The 24,261-nt window shown below is 60.2% G+C and overlaps 1 protein-coding gene across 7 annotated transcripts in view; it reads left to right on the top strand.

The window, feature by feature from the left end:
• The window catches only part of BCAR1 (BCAR1 scaffold protein, Cas family member), a 34,694-nt gene that overhangs the window by 6,547 nt on the left and 3,886 nt on the right, over positions 1–24,261 (top strand). For 3 of the 7 annotated variants that reach the window (XM_032284468.1, XM_032284465.1, XM_032284469.1), the window contains 4 exons: positions 15,801–16,439; positions 21,057–21,218; positions 21,404–21,520; positions 22,282–23,379. In XM_032284468.1, the coding sequence (XP_032140359.1) occupies positions 15,876–16,439; positions 21,057–21,218; positions 21,404–21,520; positions 22,282–23,379 (1,941 nt within the window). In that variant the 5' untranslated portion in view covers positions 15,801–15,875. Of the gene's footprint in view, positions 1–7,434; positions 7,616–7,714; positions 7,988–12,846; positions 13,545–15,800; positions 16,440–21,056; positions 21,219–21,403; positions 21,521–22,281; positions 23,380–24,261 lie in introns of those variants that run through there. The other 4 variants (XM_032284464.1, XM_032284463.1, XM_032284467.1 and 1 more) reach the window with 3 other exon arrangements.

Genomic DNA, 24,261 nt, shown 5'->3' with positions numbered 1-24,261 from the left:
TTTTTTTTTTTTTTTTTTGAGATGGAGTCTCACTCTGTCATCCAGGCTGGAATGCAGTGGCATGATCTTGGCTCACTGCAGCCTCCACCTCCTAGGTTCAAGCGATTCTCCTGCCTCAGCCTCCCAAGTAGCTGTGTTTACAGATGCCTGCCACCATGCCTGGCTAATTTTTATATTTTTAGCTGAGACGAGGTTTCACCGTGTTGTCCAGGCTGGTCTCGAACTCCTCATCTCAGGTGATCCACCCGCTTTGGCCTCCCAAAGTGCTGGAATTACAGGTGTGAGCCACTGCACCTAGCCCCAGTAGTTTATTCTTTTTTGATGCTGAGTAATGTTCCAGTAATGGATGTGCCACAAGATACTTATTCATTCCCTTGTGGGTGGATACCTGTCTTTACCTTTAGTGTGCTGTGCATGAGTCTGAGTCTTGTTATGTTGTCCAGGCTGATCTCCTAGACGCAAACAATCCTCCTGCCTCAGCCTCTCCAGTAGCTGGGACTGTAAGCGTGAGCCACTGAGCCCAGCTTGTGCTGTGTGTTATTAAGTACCGGAACACTGGCCCTATTGTCGGCAAAGTACCCCATTTAAGTGTTTTATAAAACCTGATATCCAATTGTATACCTTAAAGCATGCCTAGGGATCTGTGCCTCCAAATCCTGGATCTACCAAAGTTACTTGCTTGCTCAGAAAGTGGTATGGCCACACTCCTCCCTTTCCCAGCTCTCACCAGGTGCCTTAGAGTTTGAACTCCCTCTTTGCAGGTTATCTGGTAGGTTAAGTGTCTTAGGCTGTGGAGTCATTTGTATTTCTGCCAGGGCCTGTGTGACCGCCAGAGGTCCCAGTTGGGAGGTTTCTAAGGAGAGCAGGTGGTGGTAGAGGATGGAGCAGAAGCTGCCTGTGGTCCTCCTCTCCTCCCCAGCCCAGGCCGATTCCGGGGCTGTCTCTTTTTCCCTGGCCATCTGCTAAGACGCCCCCTCCAGGCAGACACTCCTGGCTGCTCCTTCCCCAACACTGGAAGCCCCAAGCCCAGGAGGCATGCACCACCCAGCCAAGACTGAGGAGGGGAGAGGGAGGCTTCCTGTGTCCCTGGCCCCTGGTGCCTGTGTTTCTTCTGTGTGCTCCTGTGGCTGCCCTGGCTCTTCACATGGAACTAAGGAGCTGGCTTGCCTGTGCTGTTTTCACAAATCTTTGTTGTTATTTTTTTCTGCATGATGAGCCTTAGCAAAAGATTCACAAATCTGCTCAAATGTCACCTCTGCAGAGAGACCACCAAGCACCTAGCATAGAACAGTCCCCCCATCCCTCTGCTGTCTGCGTTGCAAGCGTTATGTGTGTACGCCTTACACATGACTTGGAGTGTGAGTTCCCTAAGGACATGGCTGTCCTTTTACACAGCAGTGTTCCCAGCAGTTAGACCCCAGTCAGGAAGTGCAGACGCACAAGTGTTGCTTTATAACATGCGTAGGGAGAAGGACCGCACCCAGCCACTTCCTGCTTTCCCCGGGGTGGGGGATCCAAGGAGAGACCCTGCCTGCCTCCAGCATTGGTGGGCGGATCTGGGGGCAACAAAGCTCCAAGGAGAGCTTGTTCCCCCGAGTCTCAGACAAGGTTTCGGGGATGGTGAGGGATGCTCAGGGTATCTGAGGAGGGTTGTCTGTGCAGGCTGTAGGGAGAGTGGGGAAGGCTTGATTGGGGATGGGCTTAGCACATGGGTAGGCCAAGAGAGGGTATGCCCTGGTGCCCAGTGGGGTGGGGCCAGTGTGTGATGACACAGGGTGTGGGTATGCTCCAGGCATTGGGACACTAGGGTGCCACAGTGTGCTTGCCAGCCGCTTGTGTCATCAGTATCACGGCCCCAGGGCAGGCAGAGCTGCTGGTGGTGGGTACATTTAACAGATGGGTAAACTGAGGCCTGAGCAGAACAGTGACTGACTGAAGGCCCATGGCCAGTTGGAGTCATTAATTATCTGCTCCCGTCCTCTAGTCTAAGTCTGGGCCTGGGTCTCCCAGGGCAAAGAAGCCTTTATCTGTAGGCTGGCGCAGCCTCCAGGGGGACACCCTGCCTAGCCCCATGGTGCAGTACAAAGAGGGAGAAAAAGCATTGCTTTTTCACGCTTGTAATACCAGCACTTTGGGAGGTCAAGACAGGAGGATCACTTGAGCCCAGGAGTTCGAGACCAGCCTGGGCAATATAGCGGACCCACATTTCTACAAAAAATAAAAAAATTAGGCACGTTGGTGCACATCTGTAGACCCAGCTAGTCAAGAGGCTGAGGTGAGAGGATCGTTTGATTCCAGGAGGTTGAGGTGAGCTGTGACTGTGCCACTGCACTCCAACGTGGGTGACACAGAGCGACCATGTGTTTGTTTAAAAAAAGAAAAAAACGCATTGCTTTCCCTGTGGCTGCCACAGCTCTGTCTTCTCTGTATCCACTCTTTCCATCACTGCCACCCAGACCCCCCAGGGTCCCCTCTTGTGACTCCATTGGCCCCTGGTCTGCTGACCCCAGCAAAGTGGCCGGGTGGGTATCTGTGGGTGTGGGCACCTGTGTTCTGCGGAAGCGGCTGGGAGTGGGCAGCAGATGGTGTGTGAATTCGCCCCTCCGCCCAATGCGCTGGTGCTGGTTGCCATGGGAGAGCAGATGGCTGGGCTGCTTTGGGCTGGGAAGGCCTTCTGACCACACCCTCATCCCTGCCCACCCAGCCAGTCAGCGGAGAGCTGGGCAGCCCCTAGCTGTGGAGCTGCGGAGCTTCCTCTCTGAGGATGAGGACAGAACTTGCCCCCTTGCCCCTCCTTCTCGCTCCCTCTTTTCCCCCTCCCCCAGGCAGTGCTGAGGGGCTGCCTCTGCCATAGGGTGCCGATGCAGGAGGGGGACATGGGGGTCAGCAGGGGGCAGAGCGCACATGGCCCCTCCTCCCTGCACACAGGAGTGCCCCTGGTCCAGGAGGACCTGTCTGGGAGGGCCCTGTGCTGGTGCCTGCCCCCACCTGCCAGGCCCCAGGAGGCCCGGCAGGAGGGGAGAGCTGAGAGAGGAGGGTGCAGAAGAGGAAGGGGTCGCTGGGGTGGGCAGAGAGCCTCTGAACAGTGCCCGGGGGCTGCCTTGCTGGCCCACTGCAGCCTCGGACCACTGTGAGCAGAGCCCCTCTCTGAAGCAGGCATCTCCAGCAGGGGCCTCTGCTGCTTGTTAATTTCCAGATACTTGAGAAAGTTGTGCTGCCTTTTCCAGTGGTGTTCCTGACAGGCCTGACATGGAGGCACAGGGCTGGGTTTCCTGGGATGCGGACAGGATTTGGAGTGCAGGGAGGCCCCACCCCACCCCTGTGCTGTGTCCCCTGCCTGGCAGCTCTGTCCACACACCTTGGGTCTGCCCCTGACCCTGGGTTTCTGGAGACTGGCCGTGGGCATGCCAGAGGGGACGACCACTGGAGGGATTTGGCCTCAGGCCGTGGGGCCCGCCCACCTTCCCACAGTCGGAGCAGCTACTGTAATGACAAACGCTGCCCTGTGGTTACTCCACCCTCGAGAGCAGGGGAGGATGGGAAAACCCTTTATCGCGACAGCTCCGGCTTGAGTCCTGAGGGCAGTCTCTGCTGTCTGGGGTCTTGTGGGGTGCTTTCCTGTGGGGACACACCTGGGTTATGAGGTAGGGAGGGGTGAGCTCTGCTGGCCGTGGGAGCTGCCTGGGGCATTGCCCCTCACTCTGCCTCTGGGTCGCCATTGTTCCGTCCTGGTCCTCGGGCAGCAGTGAGGAAGGACTGGTGTTAGGGGTGTGGGATGTCCAGTCTGTATGTGACAGCAGGCTCACCTCTGTGCCATCCACAAGGGTCCCATGCCCTCATCTGGGTTTTGTTTTTTTGGGTTTTTTTTTAGAGATGGAGTCTTGCTCAGTTGCCCAGGCTGGAGTGCGGTGGAATGATCTCGGCTCACTGCTACCTCCGCCTCCTGGGTTCAAGCAATTCTCCTGCCTCAGCCTCCTGAGTAGCTGGGACTACAGGCGCCCACTACTATGCTCAGCTAATTTTGTATTTTTAGTAGAGATGGGATTTCACCATGTTGGCCAGGCTGGTCTTAAACTCCTGACCTCAAGTGATCCACCTGCCTCGGCCTCCCAAAGTGCTGGGATTACAGGTTTGAGCCACCTTGCCCGGCCTCGCCTGGGTTTCGAGCTTGCCTCTGTGAGAGTCCAGCCTAGGGAGATGGTGTCAGCTCTCATTGGCCCTCCAGAGACATCATTTCTTCCTGTCCCTGGGGCTGGCAGTACTCACCTCCGGCCTCAGGAAATCCTCTCCTGCTCCTACTCCCAGAGCTGGCCATCAGCTGGGCGGTCCAGCCCACCCTCACCGCTGCTGGGAGGCTGAGGCTTCAGGAGGGGAAGGGGCTATGTACCTTTACACTGTGCAAGCTAGTTTTAGCCTGCTCTTTTCACTTTACTTTGTTGTAGCATTTTCTTGCGTTATTTCAGTCTTTGGAAGAGGCCATGTAATAGCTGCAAGCTATTCTGTTGAGGGGGTGTCGTGTCTCACTAGTCCTCTAGGGTTGGTATTGATACTATGCTCCATGATTTACTGTCATAAATGCTGCAGTGGACACTGGTGAGCATCAAGCAGGGGAGGAGGGTGCTTAGGTCTCAGCTACCTGTTCTTTTGCAGTCTGATGTATTACAGGGGTCCTTGGCTTTCTGAGCCTGGAGTTCTGCTATCCCTGTCCCTAGATTCCCTTCCTGCTGCAGGGTGGGCTGAGGTCTAGCAGCCCCATTTCTTCCCTAGCCCTGTCCCTTCTGTGCCCTAAAGTGTGTGGGATAGGGCAGTGGTTGGTAAACTGGGTCTTGGTTTCTTCACGTGAAAAATGGGGCTAGGCCAGGCGCGGAGGCTCACACCTGTAATCCCCGCACTTTGGGAGGCCGAGGCAGGTGGATCATCAGAGGTCAGGAGTTTGAGACCAGCTTGACCTATATGGTGAAACCCCATCTCTACAAAAAATTTACAAAAATTAGCCAGGCTTGGTGTCGTGCACCTGTAGTCCCAGCTACTTGGGAAGCTGGGGCAGGAGAATGGCTTGAACTCAGGAGGTTGCAGTGAGCCGAGATAGCGCCACTGCATTCCAGCCTGGGTGACAGAGCGAGACTCTGTCTCAAAAACAAAACAAAAAATGGGGCTAATGGTGAAGCCTGTTTTGCCGGATTGCTGTGTGCACAAAATAAGCGCATGGTCCTAGGGCCCCTGGCACTGGCCTGGCACCAAGGCTGTGCTGGGTACATGGGACTGCATCCCAGTCCTTGGCAGCAGAGGTCCGAGAGGCTGGACTGGGGGTGGGGTGAGTTTCTACCCCATATACCCCAGCCAGAGCCTGCCCAGTGGGTGCTCCTCCCCCACCTACCAGCCTTCGGGGGCATCCTCCCCCACCCCCCGGCTACATCCCCATCCACACAGTGGGGCTTAGCTCCTGGGGCCTTGTTTCCAAAGCGGAAATGCCATTCTGGGAGGCACAGGCTTGGGGGGAGGGAATTTAAGTGGAAAAGGAGCAAATTTTTGAAATGCCTGTGTTGGAGCCTGTTCCCCTTGCTGCCTCCCGCTCACACCAGCAGCCCCACCCCCAGCACTGCTCTAATCCCGCTCCTGGGGGAGGAGGGTCTCATCCTAGCCATCCACCTCCTCCCTGCACCCCGCTCCTTGGCCAGCTAGGATGGAGCGGGGGCCAGCTCCCTTGAGGGCCAGGCCTTATGTGTCCCTGCTCATCTCTACAGGTACTGCTGCCTGGAGCCCTGCCTGTGGACACTGCCTGCCCATGAGGCCTGGTTCCCTCCCCTCCCCACAGAAGTGGAGGCCCAGGGATAACCCGAGGCTCCTGAGGGTCCTGCTGGTTCAGACCTGCTCCCTGGGAAGCTGGTGTGCCAGCCAGGCTGAGGAGTGGGTGGCTGTACAGGGTCAGGGTGCAGGAGGGGCCGGGCACAGCTCTTGGGAACAAGCAGGAGGAGATGCTCCAGGCAGCCTCCCTGACAGCCGGCTCCTCTTCTGAGGCAGGGTGGGCTGTGCTGGGGAGACAGGGTGTTGGCTAGCTGTCCTCTTCCTCCTGAGGACTCTGGGTCACACTGTGTCCCATCCCATTGCACCTTCCTCACCCGCCGTGCTGAGAGTCCTGGCCAATGGTTCCCAAGCCAAATATTGAGGAATGGTTCCCAAGCCAAATATTGCAGACTTCCAGTTTTTAGGAGGGGTGGGACTCGGGAGTCTGTTTTTTAACAAGCTCCCCAGAGGACCTGGGCTGTTTTAGCCCCTTCCTTTTCAGATGAGAAAGGAGCCCAGAGAGGGCAGAGGGTCTGCCAAGGCAGCACATCTGGCCAGGTGCTGCGTCGGCATTGGCTGAGCCCTGGGTGTCAGGCAGAGGGGCAGCTGCAGGCCCACCTGGGCTTGTGTCTTTCATAGGCCATATTTGAGAATTCTCTGCTGCGTGAAGCCAGGTCTACCCCCCCGCTTCCCTGCTACCGGACGCTGCCTGATGGCATCCCCTTGCTCAGCCAGTGGCCCAGGATTGTTGACTGAGGGTCCTGTCTAGTCTGGAGTAGGCTTGGTCCTATGATCTCCCTGCAGACTGTGCATCCCTGGCCTGGCCCAGGGTCTCTGGCACCTGGTTCTGCTGCATGGAGTGACAGTCACTGACCTGCAGCCGAGCAAGGGGCAACTCAGAAGAGCCAAGGTTGTCTCCACTTGGGTTCCTTCTGTCTTCCTCATTCCCGGAATGCCACCTTCCTACCCCATGTCGCTGAAGCACGTGAGTTGGAGCAGGACTCAGGAGGGTACTGGGCCCAGGTTTTAGGCTGAGCCCAGGAATGAGTTAATGAGTGGAGGCAGATCAGCTGCAGGACCAGCCCGAGTCCCCAGATGTCGGCACAATGCAAGGAAAGGTCGGTGCTGCAGGTGAAAAGCGCTGGGTTGAGAGCTCGCCAGCCTCCCTGCTGGAGGATTCTTTTCCTGCACGCTGGGGCACGTCCCCTCCCCTTTCTCTCTAGATTCAGATCTGAGTCCCACGGCCCATGGACACGCGATGAATGCCCAGGGGTTGGTTAGCGGGCAAGACAGAAGGCTTGAGGCCGCGTCTCGGCTCTGGAGGAGGGCAATCCAGGCAGCCTTCCCAGAAGTGGAGGCATTTGCGTAGACCTTTGGTGAGTTCTCGCCCGGGTGGAAGGCGGGGACGTACGTTTGTTGGCAAAGCGGTGTCCTGCGCCCTAGGCTGGAAGCCCGGCTTGGGGCAGGGGCCTGGAGGGTGGAAAGTGGGGGGCGGGGCGGGGCGGGGCGGGGCGGGGCGGGGGGCGGCCCTACTGGGCGGGCCTTTGCCCGCGCGTCTGCGCCCCCGACAGGCGGCTCATTTGCATGGGGAGCTGCGGCGGCCAATGGCCGAGTGGGGCCGGGCATGCTGGGATCGGGCTGGGCCGGCTGGGCCGCGGCGGCGGGCGGAGCGCGGCTGGATCGGTTCTGGGCAGCCGAGGCGGCAGCTGCGCGGCGGTACTGGGGCGGCTGCGGCGCGCTCGGAGCCCCGAGGGCACGCGGCCCGGGCAGCTCCGTGTGCGCCCTCTGGGGAGCTGGGGTTCTAGGCCCACCGGACACCATGAACCATCTGGTGAGGGCGCCAGGCGGGGCGGGGCCGCGTTCCGGCTTCGAGGCGGCCGGCTCCCGGGCGGGCGCGGGCGGGAAGGGGTTAAGCCAGCGGCATTTCCTGCCGGACCTGCGGAGCCTGGGAACTGCCGGCCAGGGTCCGCTGCCCCGGGACCTCCTTCCGCCCTGGCCGGGAAGGCGAGAGGCAGGAACCACGGGGGCTCCGGAGCCTGCGCACCTCGGGGGTGTTGGGGCCGGAGGCAGGCTGGAGGGTTCCTAGGTCTGGAAAGCAGCTGGCGGGGCCCGCGCTCCCCTGTCGGCTGGCGCCGGCTGTGTCACTTTGGGCCTCTGCGCCCTGCCCCCGAGCCTCAGTTTCCTCGTCTGCGAGGAGGGGCTGGTGAGCCTCGGGCGGGTGGTCCGTCTGGTGTGGCGTGGGGATTGCCCACCACTCCTGGAGAGGGAGGAGCTCCGGGGAACCGAGGCCGGGCGGGCCAGTGTGTGGCGCCGGCGGGGAAGGCTCGGCCGGAGCACACGGGTTCGGTTAATGATTCACTCCGGCCGCCGGCGCCGGGTTCCGGGAGCGGAGCTGGGGTGGGGGCGGGCGCGCCGCGGGCTTGCCTCCCCACCCGCCGCGCGCCGGTGGAAGCCCGGTCCTGGCCACGGGAGTCCCTGCCGCACGCGAGAGTCGTGGGAGGGGGCCAGGGCCGGGTTCTGCAGTGTGGCTTTGGAGTCCATGGTTGAGGGACCCGCAGAGTTAGAGCAGGGGTGGGGCTGCAGCTCGAGCGTCCAAGAGGCTGATCGGAGGGCCAAGGTGAGGGAGATGGGAAAGCTGAGATTTGCCGAGGAGTGCGGGGCGACCGGCTTACGGCCTTAGGGCCTGGAAGATGTTAGAATTTCGAATTCCAGACCGGGGACAGCAGCTCCTTTTTCCACAACAAGGCACCCATTCCCTCCTGAGAACCCCTGGTTTCCTTTCCCCCACCTCTCCCCAGCCCTGCCGCGGCTTTGGTCACCGTCGCAGAATGACCATGGGTTGATAACTTTTTTGCTGGATTGGGCCAGGTGAGACATTTCCCATCGCCCTGGGCCGGGTGAAGCCCCCTCTTGTGCCCATTCCTTTCCCTCGGTGGAGAGTTGGGTGGTGGGGGCTGGCGAGCCTGTGAGAGCAGGTGTTGGGGTGCCTGGAGAGTCTGGGCCCAGGTATGGGGCTGGGGATGGGGGGCTGTGGATAAAGAAGCTTGGGGGAGGAGCTGCTGACACTTCCTCCTGGCACTGCTTGCCCGGGAGCTGGGTGGAGGCAGGGCTGGGCAGTCCCAGGTTCTGCCAGTAAAGTCACCTTGGGCTGGGGCAGGAGGCAGTAACGGACCCTGGCCATTACTGTTTGAGCAGGAGGTTGAGCACTGTGGGCTGTTACCATGGCCCCAGGTGTGAAGGAGGGATGGAAATAAGGACAGTGCCACTAGGGCCTCCTGTCTGTGCAGGAAGGGCCCTGAGACAGCTCCTCAAGCCCCTCCCCCATTATACAGATGGTGCAGATGGGGACACTGAGGTACAGAGAGGCAGTCAGTTCTCCTCAGAACTGGATCCAGAACCTCGTCTCTTATCATGGCACCCAGTGCAGCACCACATGTGGCCTCCGAATTCCTGGTCTGAGACTGGGGCTGCCCTAGTCCTTGGAAACCACCATGCTCTTTTGGGGTTATCACCTTGGTAGGAACCCTCTGGTTTCAAGGCTGTGCCTTTGTTGCCCTCTCCTGGCATCTACTGTCCCTTTAGGAGTTTCCACCACCCTTTTCTCCTGAGCCTAGACAACTCCCTCTCTTGCCCCCAGAAGCCCATAGCCAGCTGAAGCAGCTAGAGCCAACCAGCAGGGGAGGTGCATGCGCTCCAGGGGAACTTCTTGGAGGAGGCAGTATTGACGTCAGACTTGAAGTGTAGGGTTTGGGGTTGGGTGATAGAGATATTTCTCCAGCAAAGACACTGGGCAAACCTCTTCCTCTGGGTCTTTCAGGGCCCCCAGGTAAGGGGCTGCAAGGTGGTCTCCCTGTGAGAGGGTGGGGCTCTGCCCTCTGTCAGGCCCTTCCTGGCCCTCTGAGCACAGGAGAGGCCCTGGCTCCACCTGTGTCTTGCTGCCCTAACTTCCTCCCACCTCTAGGTGCTAGCCTGGGGCAGAAGGAGGGTGAGGTGGGGTGGGAGTGGGGGCTGCCCCTATTCTGGGCCTGGTGCTGTCCCTGAAGGCAGGGGTCAGCCTCACACTGAGCTCGCTGGGAAAGTTCCCGGATCATAAGCATGAGCTCCAGCCCGTCTGCTTGAGTGAACCTCACTGATCCTGCCTGCAGGGGCACGGGCCTGGGGGCTGCCAGCCATCCTCACTGTCCGTGGGGTGTTTTGGGTTGCAGGTACCATGTCCTGCAGCAGGAGGGCCCTCCCTGGGCCACCGCCTCTGCCCAGCCTCTTAGGGACATTGCCTGGGATGCTCTGGCAGGAGTGGGGGCTGGAGTGTGCTTCCAGCCCATAGCTGGCCCTGGGCATAAAGGCATCTGCTGTGGCATTGCAGCCAAGGCCAGGCTGTGCTCTGTGCTCGTGTCAGGGAGCCCTTGGCAGTGCACCCCCCACAGGTGGCTTTTTATTCCCTCCTGCTGCTGAGTGTCATGCATGGGACTGAGGACCTCCACGCCTTCCCTGCCTCAGCCTCTTTGAGGAGTCATGTCCTGAGGCCGGTAGAACAGGAGCCATGCTCCCCGGGGTGGTTCTGGAACGTGGGCCCCGCACACAGGCTGTGTGGTCCGCCCACACCCTTGCTGCCTGCCACCCGGGCACCCGGGACTTGAGCCCAGACCCTGGCCACCCAGCTGTCTGTGGGAATATTAGGAGAAGATGCCACTAAAGCTGGCAGGTCCTGGAGTTCCAGCCAGGATGGGGACATGGGTGGGGGAAGAAATGCTGCCCCTCAGAGCCCCCTCAGAGCCTGGGCCAGGGCCAAGTGGGGTGATTGGGACCCACCTGGAGGGGTCCTGATGTGGTGTGTGGATGAGTGGAAGCTGCGGGTGCAGATGGCCAGTGGGGCGCACACTCATTGGGCCTGCATCTGTTGGCCACGGGGGCTCTTTGGGACAAGCATAGAATGCCCCAGAAGTAAACTTGGCCCAAGTTTGTGACAGTTCTGGGTATGAAAGAAGCCAGTGTTTCTCAAGTGCCTGCCGTGCTGGGGCGGGTGCGCATGTGCACTGCGGGCATGGCCAGGAGGGGTGGGGACATTTCCTCTCATGGTTTCCACAAACCCAGGCATCACCCCGGGTTGGAGGTAAAGTCGAGCCACCCAGCTCCACTGTATCCGAGCCCGGGGTTGGCCTCTGCTGCTTCTGGACTCAGTGACCCCCAGGCTGTCAGGGAACTTCTGAGCCTTGGTTTCCCTATGTAGTGAGATGGAGGTAATCACGTCTTATAAGGTTGTTTCAGAGGTTAAATGAGCTGGTGGCTGTGCGGAAAAGGAGCTCTGCCTCTGGCAGGGAGGAACTGTTGTGAACCTAGTGACAAGTGTGGCACTATTACTCGTTTCCTTGTCTGTCCCCACCCCAGGGTCTTGGGCGGAGACCAGGCGTTCCTCTGGCCATTTCCTCCCAGCTCCCACCTTGCACTGGCTTGCGGGTGCTGAGGTCACGTTTGCTGGGTGAAAAGGTGCAGGCCAGATGTGAGCCAGCCTGGCAGAGGGGATTTTGGTCAGTGATGTTGCCTGCAATGTTCACTGTAGTTGGCTTAGGCTGGCCCTGCACCTGAGAACCTGGGTTGTCTCTTCAGACAACCAGGGAAGGCTCCTTGGAGCAGCATTATCTCCTCTTACTACTCCCCAACTCCAGCTTCCCCACCCCCAGAGTCAGCATCTGGGGACAGCTACAGCACATCCAGGGCTCCCAAGGCAGCTGGCAGAGCCGATGAGGAGACCCCAGCACCCGTCCGACGGCTGCAGCTCTCCCTGACGTGTGCCGCCTGCCTGGCCTGGGTGGATCTGGTGCCCAGGCGGACCCCAGGGTACAGTGAGAGCCGTTCTCAGAGCCAGGAAGAGCCTGTGGGGCAGTCCTGTTGGCTCCCATGTGCAACAGCTGGGATATTGTTTGGGGAGTGCTGGCATCAGGCTGGGGCTCTCCCCTTCTGGCCCTGCCCTCTGGGATAAGCGAGCCCCCAAGGGCATTCCTGGGTTCCTCTGTGCACACGCCCTGGGGCTGCCCTGCTGAAGAAGGTAGACTTGTCCTCCTGTCCTGGGTGCCTGGGATTCAGGAGTGTGAATTGGGCTGTTATCAAGACATGCTGGGCAGTACTGTGAGGTGAGGGCAGAGGGTACAGGTGTCCCAGGAGGAGCCTTCCTGGAGGGGATAATGGCCTAGCGTGTCCTGAAGTGGGAGTAGGGAGCAGCAGAGTGAGGTACCAGAGATTGGGAGAGTCAGGCAACAGCGTCCACTGTGCCTTGGACACAGGTGGCTGACAGTGTCTCCCTGGGCTGGCTTTGCACCTCCTCTGAGGTCGCAGTTGTGTGTGTCCCTTGAGAACTTGGGCAGGAGCACCTGATTGGCCCAGCTTGGGTCATGCCCTAGGCCCAGCAGTGCAGGAGGCCGAGAAAGTAAGTTTGGGGAAGCTGGCCTTTCCCCCAGGTTGAAGGGTGGCAAGGGTTCCTGGGGAGGCTGCCGGGGGGCCTGCGAGCATGTCCAGTGCTCGGGGTGGTGTGGGCTTTGCTCTTCTGGGCTTACTTGGCCATGGGAAGCTCGTTGTGTGGAAGACGGTCATTGAGCTGTGCCCGCATCATCCATGGAGTCTGCCCTGTGAGTCCTTCCCATCCCTCCAGGCTCACAGCCTGCCTCCCTGCTCCAGCCCCCTGGCTGAGGCCCTTTGCCCCGTGCTCTTCCCAGACACAGTTCTGTGGAACGTGATCTTCTTGGGTAGGCCGTCTCTCACATTATTTTTGGCACCCCCACTTTCTTACTCATCAAAGCAAATTGTTTGGTATCTTTCTGTCCCACTATAGTATAAACCCCGTGTGGACAGAGGCCTTGTCCGCTAGGCCTGCACTATCTCTGCGGAGCCCGGCCAAAGCAGGGGCCAGACAAATCTTTTGTTAAAAAAACAGTGTGGCCGGGCAAGGTGGCTCACACCTGTAATCCCAATACTTTGGGAAGCTGAAGCTGGAGGATCACTTGAGCCCAGGAGTTTGAGACCAGCCTAGGCAAGATAAGGAGACCCCATCTCTACACAGAATTAGCTGGGCTGGTGGTGCATGCCTGTAGTCCTAGCTGCTTGGGAGACTGAGGTGGGAGGATCGCTTGAGCTTGAGAGGTGGTTGCATTGAGAGCCACAGTCGCAGTACTGGACGATAGAGCAAGACCCTGTCTAAAAAAAAGAACAATTTTATGAAACCAGGCTGTCATCATCCAGCAGAGAGGATCTAGGTGCTCAGAGAGTCTAGGGAATTTGCCCAAGGTCCCACAGCAGGGCCCAGGTCTGAGTCTTAGCTGCTGCTTAGCAAGGAGGAAGGAGTGCACATCCTTGGGGACAGGCAGGGAGGCAGAGAGCCCCAGAGAGGCAGATCCCTGGCCAGCTGTAACGGTCAGTTGTGTACCAGCAGTGTCCAGAGCTCAGGCAGGCGGGGGGTGGGGAGGGCACAGCAGCTGACGCAGGCTGGGGAGCTTCTGGTGCCAGGCGCTCAGTGCCACGTGCCCAGCCTGTGAGGTGCTTCCCAGCCTGGCTCCAGCAGCCCCAGACTGGGCTGTGGCCTATCAATGAGCTCATGCCAGGAGGGGTTAGGCCCCAGCCGCTCACCTGGGTCAGGCTTCCCCTCCCTGCAAGGCCTTTCCCTCCACAGAGCCGTCGCCGCCCTCCCTGCCTGTGCTCCCACAGCCTCCCTGAGTGCCCAGCCCTGACTGGCGGGGCCTCTGCCAGCCTTCCCTGGGCCACCCTCCTAAGAGGTGAGGGGCCTCCTTGGGGCAGCCCCCTCTGTCCACACCCCCACCTTCTCTGACTTGGCTAGAGGGGAATTTTCCTGTGACTCACTGTGCTGGCACTTCCTGTGGTCACCAGGGCAGGGGCTGGGGGACCCGGCGGGCTGCTCCGTGGTGTGTAGGGTCACTGGGGGATGGTGGCCCGCCCCCTGATGGGCTGTGATTCCCAAAGGCAGGCTGCAGACCATATTTGGGAAATGCTCGTCTTGCTGGCAGCCTAGGATGGGGGCCCTGAGCCCGGGTGGGCTGCAGGACAGCCTCCGCTCCTCCCACTTCTCTGTGGGGCTCTGGCCCCTCGACCGGCTGCAGCGCCTGTCCCGTCTTGCCTGAGACTGGGACACAGTCCACTGATTTTTTGTGTATTTTTTCAGCCCAAAGCAAGAAACACTCATTCCTGAAAAACAGGAAGAGAAAGTGTCCCCATTGTCTCACACATCTCAATCCTGTCCTCATCCTCTCTTGTCTTTACGTTTCACAGGACGTTTTCTTGAGGCATGTTTTTGACTTGAGTACCTTTTTCATTTCTGTGATTGTGGTGTGGACAGTGCTGCTGTGATCCGGGGCCTCTGCCCTTGTGCCCACCTTGGCTCCAATGTGATTCCACCTGGGCCTGCCCTCCCGAGCTGCCCCTGGCACCTCCCATGGGCCTTGGTCCTCCTGGCTCCCCACACTCCAGCGTCTGGCCCTTTTAGGGGCCAGAGGCTCCAGGCTGCTCTGGAGAAATGGGCTCCCAGCTGATGACACCCACCCGGGGCAAATGAAATGGGGTCTGAATGTCTGCTTCTGGGGCCTGGGGCACTCACTGCCTGCCCGGGCTGTTGTCTGGTGTGCCATCACCCTCTTCCCCCCATGCCTGCCAGGGAGGCGGAGCTCAGAGGGGCGCTGTCCAGCCCCAGCTGGTGTAGGGGAGGAGGGTGGGCCCTCGGGACTTGGAAGAGGCCTCACCCCTCTCCTCTGCCCCAAGGCCCAGGCTCCTGCTTCCTGTTTCTGCCCAAGGGGGCGTGGCCCTTCCTTGTTTCACTCCTTGCAGATGGAGTTCAGAAAATGGGGCTTGGACCCAAGTAGGGATGGTCACACAGCTACTGGCTGGCCAGAACACAGGTCCCATTTCCGAGTCAGAGTCTACACCATCCTGCACATCTTAGATCCCAGGAGACTCCGAGGAGGGTCCTTGCAGGGCAGCCCAGAGCTGAGGCCAGGCTGGTGGGGTGGCTGGAACCCAGTGCGGGTCACCGCCCAGCTGGCCTGGCACTGTCCTCAGACCTGGCTTCCCTGTGTGTGAAGTCGGGCCCCTGTGGAATCCATGCAGCCCTCTGCTACCCTAGGAGGGGCTGCGGCCCCGGCCTTGTCTCATCCTGTGCCTTCCTCACACCTATGTTTTACTGGAACCAACCACACTGTCCAGCTGGGGACCCCCTGTCCCTGGGCCCAGCCTGCGTCTGGCACCTGGATGGGGCAGCAGGGGCAAGGATGCATGAGTGTGGCAGGAAACTGCAAGGCCTCCCTGCTCAGGCTCTTGTGTCCCAGCGAGGCTCCGAGCCTGCCCTTGCCATGGTCCTCCTGCTTCTGATCCCACAGCCTCCTCCAAGTCCCTCTTGGGCTGCTTGGCTCCTGTGCCACATGGAGCATGTGCCCTGCCCTGGGAGAGTTTGCTGAGGGTGATGGGGCTGGACAGGGAGTGTGCGCCTCCTGTTTCCCTCCCAGCCTTCCGGAAGGTGTTTGAGGTTTCTAAATTATTGATTTTTTGGTAGATTTTGAGTAGATGGACTTTGTTAAGGAAGTTCTCTCTCATTTTTGTTCAGTTTTTATTCTAAGAAGTCCTTTTTGTTAGATTATTTTCTTTTGTCTCGAGAGAACCATTGCAATTTCTCTTCACCTGGCGGCACTGTTGTTATTAACCGCTGCTCTCCCTGTTAGTCCAGGTAGCAGAGTAGCCTTGGGTGGGACTTTTAGGGATATTTTGAGGGTGATCCCTGGAGTTTTGGTGCTGGCAGTGGTCGAGGATTTTGCGGTGCTATACAGGTGAACTTGAAAGGCCAGGATCAGCTGGGCCTTTTTGCTGGGAAAGGTGGGGACAGTGGAGTCAAAGACACAGTGATCTCACCAAACTCCACCAAGTTCCTTTCCCACTATCAAAGCCGGCTGCTTCCCCAGAGCGGGGCGGGAGCTGGGGAGCCCCCTGACGCCCCATGCACATCTCACACCTGTGTCCTCTCTCCCCAGAACGTACTGGCCAAAGCCCTCTATGACAACGTGGCCGAGTCCCCGGATGAGCTCTCCTTTCGCAAGGGCGACATCATGACGGTGCTGGAGCAGGACACGCAGGGCCTGGACGGCTGGTGGCTCTGCTCGCTGCACGGGCGCCAGGGCATTGTGCCCGGGAACCGCCTCAAGATCTTAGTGGGCATGTACGATAAGAAGCCAGCAGGGCCTGGCCCAGGTCCTCCCGCTGCCCCTGCCCAGACCCAGCCCGGCCTCCCACAAAGTCTCCATGCCCCAGCGCCTCCGACCTCCCAGTACACGCCCATGCTCCCCGCCACCGCCACCTACCAGCCCCAGCCTGACAGCGTCTACCTGGTGCCCACCCCAAGCAAGACTCAGCAAGGCCTCTACCAAGCCCCTGGCCCCAGCCCCCAGTTCCAGTCGCCCCCAGCCAAGCAGACATCTACCTTCTCGAAGCAGACGCCCCATCACCCATTTCCCAGTCCGGCCACAGACCTGTACCAGGTGCCTCCAGGGCCTGGAGGCCCTGCCCAGGACATTTACCAGGTGCCACCTTCTGCTGGGATGGGGCATGACATCTACCAGGTTCCCCCGTCCCTGGACACCCGTAGCTGGGAGGGCACAAAGCCCCCAGCAAAGGTAAGGCCATCCTGGCTCAGTCATGCAGCCCTCACAGGTGTACCTGAGGCCCTGGTTTCTGGGCGCAGGTCAAGGTGGGAGGTGAGTGTTTGGGGAGTGTTCATTTGTCTGGGGAAGGTGGATGTGACCGGGCCCAGAGGGGAGACGCCTTGCTGGCCTCTGTCACGCTGACTGAAGCGGCTGTCTCTCCACAGGGAGCAGCCTGTTGAGGCGTTCCAGGGGCAGGTGGAGCTTGGCACATGGGGTCAGCAGTCGCTGGGTCCCCTCGGGGGAGAGCCTATCCGCCTCATGCCTGGCTGCCCTGTGCCCTCTGGGTTTACATGTCAGCCTCTGGATAGGATTCTGGCACATCTTCTGGCTGCCCCTGCCTCTGTGGACTAACCCCTTTCCACTTCTGGGGCTTGCTAGGAGCCAGTGGGTGTTTATGGTAATCTGGATGTGACTCCTGGACCCGGGGAGCACGCTGCCTCTGAGATTGCTAGAGGAGGGCTGCTCTGAGAGCCTCCTGGGCTCTTGCTGTGAGATGCCGGGCCTGGGAACAAGACCTCTGGCTTCTAGGCCCTAAGCCCGCTCCCCGAGTCCACAGGCCCCTGAGTCCCAAGCTCACCTGCCTGTGGGAAGGAGGCGGCTGGAGAGGGTGGCGAGGTCCACTGGCTGTGGCAGGAGCAACCTTTTCTCACCTTTGATTGGCCATTCCACTGTGCCAAAGCCTCCTCAAGAGCTGGGGTGTGGACCTGGAAGTGGAGGAGACGTCCCAGGTCTCTTGTCTTCGCCTGCCTGCTACTTCTTACGGCACACCAGGAGGACCTGAGAAACCCAGCCATCTGAGCACTCCCGAGGGACATAGCAGCCCCGGCTCTGTGGGGTCAGCTTTCCAGGACCCACCCCAAGCCTTGTGTTTTTGCCATGTCCCGTCTAGAGCCACCTGTGTCTGGAGAGACAGTGGCCAAGTGGACACTCAGCCCAGAGCAGAGGTAGAGACCTCATTGGTGCCAGCTGGGCATTGAGTCAGCAGGAAGTCATCCCCACCCGCGCCCATGGGTGGCCTGCACCCAGGAGACCTGGCAGGAGGTCATTGGCAGGTGGGACTCCATGGACATGGGCCACCAAGCCTGGCCACTAGGGGAGCATGGGTCACTGGCTTCCGCTTCCTGCTCTACCTGCTCCTTCAACCACCTCTCCAGAGATGAGCCTGGCTGGTGCAGGGCTGCCTGGGTGAGGCTGCTCCAAAACTGGCTTTAGCAAGAGGAGCAGGGTCCTGTTATCCCCTGGGGAGGTGGCAGGTGGCAGTGCCCTGCAGGGGAGCCTTAGGCCATGGCCCACGCACTCTCAGACCCCACAGATGCATACCTGCACCCCACCCGTGCAGACACGTGTGCGTGAACACATACCTGCACATGCCTCATGTTTACAAACACATGCACATAGCTGCATCCCAGCTCCCACAAATGGACACACGTATATGCCCACACATGCGCACATCACATGCATGAACACATGCACACCCCACCCCACATGTACAAACACACTTGTACGCCCACATATGCAAAGCATGTCCACCCATCAGTATCCTACAAACATGTACAAATGCATGTGCATATGTACACACAGACACAATCCACACTCCATATGTCCGAGGCCAGTCACAGCCCCTCCTCCCCTCCTTCACCTTTGCAGTGAAGCTTGTCAGTGAAGCTTGTCCTGGTGTGGGTGGGAGGCTGGCGCAGGCAGCGGAAGCCCTGTGGGCCGAGCAGCAGCAGCGAGACCCCCCGGACCTAGCCTGGCCTCCAGCCTGTGTTTAGGTAGCTGTTCTGTTTCCTTCTCCGGCATGGGGGCCTGTTCTCATTTTTGTCAGGGGCTCAACCAGCTGGGTCCTTCTCTGCCCAGGCCCACTTCTAGAGCTGCCCAGCCCTGTGCCCCAAGGCCTGGACCTGGCTGGTGGCCCACGAAGAAGAGCCCTTCCTCCTGGGCCCGGTTGCTCTCCCCCGGGAAACCTCCTTCAGTCTTGATTGTGTCTGCTTGTATTTTATGATCACAAAAGCAATGCTTATTTGCTGTAGAAAATGCATAATGTATGAAAAAGTCTTGAGACGAAATTTTCTAATCAAGAGGTAATCACTGGGAAATTCTGGCATATTTTGTCTGGCAGCTTCCCTGTGTTTCACAGATATGTGCATGTGCTTTTGCATTAGATACCAAAAGTATTTTGTTATCCAGGCGAGGTGGCTCACACCTGTCATCCCAGCACTTTAGGAGTCTGAGATGGGCAGATCACGAGCTCAGGAGTTCAAGACCAGCCTGGCCAGCATGGTGAAACCCCGTCTGTACTAATAATACAAAATGGGCGACACCCATTTTGCAGAAGGGGGAGGCCAGCCACTGAGCTGTAGGGCGGGGGCCCACCTTATCCCCTTCCCCTGATGCCTGCCTCTTGTGCCCTGACTGGGAGGCAGGGATGTGTTCCTGAGTTCACTGGTTTCCCCGGCTTGATGCCTCATCCTGGGGGAAGAGAGAGGCAGCAGGACACAGCCCTGGCCTTGGCAGGCCCCGCGCTGCCTGGCTCTGTGCGTGCACCTGGCAGTGGGCCTGTGCTGTGTTTTCTCTGCATTGTATGAGGTGTGTGAGTGTCAGAGACCGTGTGGGTCTTTTGTCAGGGTCTGTGTCTCTGTCCCCTCCTCCTGGGCTCTGGCTGTGTTCCCACAACCCCCGGGAGCTCCAGGGCCTGCTAGTGGGGTCTCAGGTGTGCTACAGGGTGGCCTGTGATTAGCAGCTGGGCTCAGTCATTCCCCTACCCCCCTGGTGGCTGACTTGCTCTGTTTTTCTAACAGAAACATTTGGTCACTGTGGCTGCCTACTGCCACCCAACTCAGCTGCAGGAGTGACAGGCGGCCATTTGCCTGGGGAAGCCTGGTCCAGCTGCACTCCTGAGCCTCATCTCCTGAGGGTGGGATGGAGGGTGCTCACTCCTCCTGCTGATGCTGGGTCCTGGCTGAGCCTTGGAGCTGGGTCCCCACCTGCCATTAGGAGACTGGGAGGCCTAGAGAAGCCTCGGGCCCTGCCTCGAGGCCCAGCCAACCTGCCACGTCCCTCCGCCCCGCCTGCCCCACTGTTGGCAGGTCCCTGAATCTAAAAATAGCTCTGGAGGAGACTCAAGTCTGGGGCGTGTGGAGGGAGATGAGTCTGGAGAGGCGGCCGCCAAATCCACTCCCAGACGCGCTGGAGCGGGGCGGGGACACCCCAAGGAGGCCCCCAGCCTGCCGGGCTCTGCTGCCAGGCACACTGGAGGCCCAGTGGACCCAGCGTTAACTGCCCAGCTCTGCTGCGCCGCAAGAGGCTCTGCCAGGCCTGGAGCTATCGGGCACCTCCGCTACCCCCATGCCCAGTGTACCCTTGTAGCAACCTCAGCCAGCAGAGTTGGCTACCTGCCTGCATTGGGAAGGCCTTGTGGGATTCAGGGGCACTGGTCCCAAGGGAGGGACTACTTTGGTGCTGCTGCCCCCAGGGATGTGCGGGGAGGCCCCGAGTCAACCCTGTCTCAGACGTCCCCTTTGATGAGAGAACAAAAGGCCTTTCTTTGGAGAGAGCTGAACAGGGAGCCTGGTGCTGGAGTTGTGTGGGTGAGGTGTGCCCAGGAGCTAGAGAATCTCACCAGGAAGGCCTTGTCCTCCCCAAGGCAAGGAGGCCTTCAGGAAAGAAGGCTGCCTGGCATCACCCCCACCCCCTTCAGGCTGGTGCTGGTGAGGGGCAGCGTGGCCCTGGGCTTGCCCCTGTGCTGCCTGCCTCTGCACTGTTCGGGCCTTGGCCTCTCTGGGCTCTGGGCCAGGGTAAGAGCACCTGGGCATGGGAGGGCCGGCCTTGGACCTGCCTCCCCTGCTGAGCCTCCTCATTTCAGGTCACCAGGGGTCTTACTTGCTGCAGGCAGCTCCCCGGGACAGGTGTGGCAGGGAGGGGGCCTTGGTTCCAGCTGCTGCACCGCCCCCAGCACATACCCGACCTGCCCCTCTGGCCCTGTCCTCCAGAGTCTCCACACGCTGTGCTATGGGGGAAGGGGGGTGGAGGGGCTGTGGCTCTGTCTGGTCCTGGGCTGGGCGCAGTCCCCTGCTGGTCCAACCTTTTTGGGGAGGCTACAGCTGGGTGGTGTGGACAGCAGGCTCCGAGGCCTCCGCTGTGGCCTTTTATCCTGCAGGGCTGGGAGCCCCAGTAATGAGGGTCCTTGCCTGTGGGTAGTGCCCTCCAGAGCCAGGGTCCCAGCCCCTTACCTTGCCGGTGTCATCCCCTCCTCTCCACGTCATCAGCTCACACCCATGCTCCGCTGTGGAGCCTTCCGGGTCAACCGGCTGTAGAGACATTGGTGTCCTGGCCCAGGACCAGGCAGCTCTGAATAAAACCCAGGGGTCTTGCTGTACCCGGTACTGCTTCCACTAGAGGAAGGTCAGCGGATGCATAGGGAGTGAGAACCGGTGCCTTCGAGAGCCCCGTCCCTACCATCTGGTATGCCCTGCCCACCTCCCAAAAGGACGAGGCTCCCAGGTGTGAGTGAGTGGAGCCTCCCTGAGGACCCAAGGGATCCTGAGGGTAGGTTCAAGGGCAGCTGTGAAGTTGGCTTTCTGTCCCCAGGTGGTGGTGCCCACTCGTGTGGGGCAGGGCTATGTATATGAGGCCGCACAGCCAGAGCAGGACGAGTATGACATCCCGAGACACCTGCTGGCCCCGGGGCCCCAGGACATCTACGATGTGCCCCCCGTTCGGGGGCTGCTTCCCAGCCAGTATGGCCAGGAGGTAGGTGTGGGGTGTGCGGCTGGTGGAGAGCCGGGTGGCGAGTCTGTGCCTCTGCTCGGCCCTGGGCAGGGAACTGCGTCTTCTCAGCACTAGCCAGGCCTGGAGGCCGTGCTGCAGGGTTTCCCCCTTTTCCATTCCTCCAAGTGGCCCTAGCACCGTTAACCCTGCACTGTTTCTGCCCTCAGGTATATGACACACCCCCCATGGCCGTCAAGGGTCCCAATGGCCGAGCCCCATTGCTGGAGGTGTATGACGTGCCCCCCAGCGTGGAGAAGGGCCTGCCGCTGTCCAGCCACCATGCGGTGAGCCAACGCCAGGGCCAGGCTGAGGTTGTGTGGTGTCGGGGTGTGTACACTGGGGTGACAGTCAATGTTTGCAGGGCTGGGGGGCCCTGACCAGGAAGAAACTGGTTTCAGGCCCTGTTCTGCCCCTCACTGGATCATTGACAGATGAGGAAACCGAGCTCTCTTCTGAGCCTCAGATTCTTCGTCAGCAGAACTGCCCATTGCAAGGCCTTCTCCATGAGTCCCTGAGAGAGTATCCGCAAAGTGACCACAGGGTGTGTCATCTCATCCGGGATGCTTTGAAGAGTGAAGGGGGTACTAGTAATTATGCGGGAGCATCAAGGACAAACCAGGACTGTCCTGGGCAAACCATAATTTGGTCCCCCTGATAATTCACACAGCTCAGCCACACACCTGCTGCAGGGTAGAAAATTTACACGTGGTGGTGGCGGCGGTGGGTGGTAACAGTGATGGTGGTGATGTGATCATGATACAGTGGTGGTGGCAGTGCAGTATGACAGCTGACCTTTCAGTGAGTGTCGGCGGTGACAGTTGTGTACATTATCACGTGGAATTCTTTGGGAGGAAGCTCTCCCACTGTCAGGCGAGCAGACAGGCACAGGGGCTCAGCCCGGAGCTGTCATGGATAGCAATCCTGAAGGATGTGTGCACCAGGGCTGTGTGTGTGTGGGGCGGGGGGAGGTTGGGTGCTGCCCCCAGCCCTTGGGGTGGCAGATGGACGGACGGACGGACAGCCTTGATCGCCAATTGTCCCCCAGGTCTACGACGTTCCTCCATCAGTGAGCAAGGACGTGCCCGACGGCCCGCTGCTGCGTGAGGAAACCTACGATGTGCCCCCGGCCTTCGCCAAGGCCAAGCCCTTTGACCCAACCCGCACCCCACTGGTCCTGGCTGCACCCCCTCTAGACTCCCCGCCGACTGAGGACGTGTATGACGTGCCGCCCCCAGCTCCTGACCTCTACGACGTGCCCCCTGGCTTGCGGCGGCCTGGCCCAGGCACCCTGTACGACGTGCCCCGTGAACGGGTCCTTCCTCCTGAGGTGGCTGACGGTGGTGCCGCTGACGATGGTGTGTATGCGGTGCCTCCCCCAGCTGAGCGTGAGGCCCCAGTGGACGGCAAGCGCCTGTCGGCCTCCAGCACCGGTAGCACACGCAGCAGCCAGTCCGCGTCCTCCTTGGAGGTGGCGGGGCCGGGCCGAGAACCCCTGGAGCTGGAAGTCGCTGTGGAGGCCCTGGCTCGGCTGCAGCAGGGTGTGAGTGCCACCGTTGCCCACCTCCTGGACCTGGCAGGCAGCGCCGGTGGGACCAGAAGCTGGCGCAGCACCCCTGAGCCACAGGAGCCACTGGTACAGGAGCTGCGGGCCGCTGTGGCCGCCGTCCAGAGTGCCGTCCATGAGCTGTTGGAGTTCGCCCGCAGCGCTGTTGGCAATGCTGCCCACACATCTGACCGTGCCCTGCATGCCAAGCTTAGCCGGCAACTGCAGAAGATGGAGGATGTGCACCAGACACTGGTGGCACATGGTCAGGCCCTTGACACTGGCCGGGGAGGCCCGGGAGCCACCCCTGAAGACCTGGACCGGCTGGTGGCTTGTTCGCGGGCCGTGCCCGAGGACGCCAAGCAGCTGGCCTCTTTCCTGCACGGCAATGCCTCGTTGCTTTTCAGACGGACCAAGGCCCCTGCCCCGGGGCCTGAGGGGGGTGGCACCCTGCATCCAAACCCCACTGACAAGGCCAGCAGCATCCAGTCACGGCCCCTGCCCTCACCCCCTAAGTTCACCTCCCAGGACTCGCCAGATGGGCAGTATGAGAACAGCGAGGGTGGCTGGATGGAGGACTATGACTACGTCCACCTGCAGGTGGGTGCCACCCGCCCAGCTCCGGCTCCGCAGCTGCCCCACTCCTCCTCCCCAACTCGGGGCTCCTGTGCTCAGGGGGAGATGTGTCCCCAGCTGGAGCCAGCCTGGTCCTTGGCGAGGCCCTGCACCCTCCTACCTTCCTCACCCCACATCACCCCTGTGGGCCAGCGTGGCCGTGTCATTGAGTCTTGCGTTCAGCCCCTTGGGCTGGTGTCTCCGGTGACCAGCATTGGTGGCTCTGTTCCTTCTGGGGAGACAGACCTGCAGATTTGTCCATACACAGAAAGATGCTCCGAGGGTGGGGGCTCAGCGGGAGGTGACGGGAGGTGGCCGGGGCTGCTCCTCCCAGGCCAGGCCCTGGAGCAGAGACCTGGGTGCCTGCTGGGCGAGAGTCCCGGTAAGAAGCATTCCAGGCTGAGCTGGGCCAGAGGGGCATCTGGAGGCAGGGAGCAGGGGGCCAAGCCTTTAGGCCAAGGGTGAGGGGTTGGGTTTGGTTTCTGGTGTGGGAGCCTGGGCAGGCAGGGTGGAACGTGCGGTGTGGCCTTTCTCGGGTCCGCTGCCTCGTGCCCAGTGTCTTCCTGGCCTGGCAGACGGTGAAAGGGGTGGACAGCACTGCTTCCTGGGAAGCCACCTTCTCTGTGTGTGTCACGGCATATGCCAGTCTAGAGGTGTGTCCCACATATGGCAGCCTGGGGAGGGGGGTGTGTGTGTCTGTGTGTGTGTGTGTGTATGCGCCCATGTGTGCCAGCCTGGGTGTGTGTGTGTGTGTGTGTGTGTGTGTGTATGTGTATGTATGTATATATATGCGTGCACAGTACCACCTGGTGGCCACTCAGTGTGTGTGTGTGTGTGTGTGTGTGTGTGTGTGTGTGTGTGTGTGTG

Source organism: Sapajus apella, unplaced genomic scaffold (assembly GCF_009761245.1).
Source record: "Sapajus apella isolate SASKATOON/1434 unplaced genomic scaffold, GSC_monkey_1.0 scaffold15, whole genome shotgun sequence".
Taxonomy (NCBI): Eukaryota; Metazoa; Chordata; class Mammalia; order Primates; family Cebidae; genus Sapajus; species Sapajus apella.
This window is presented reverse-complemented; position numbering and strand designations above follow the sequence as displayed.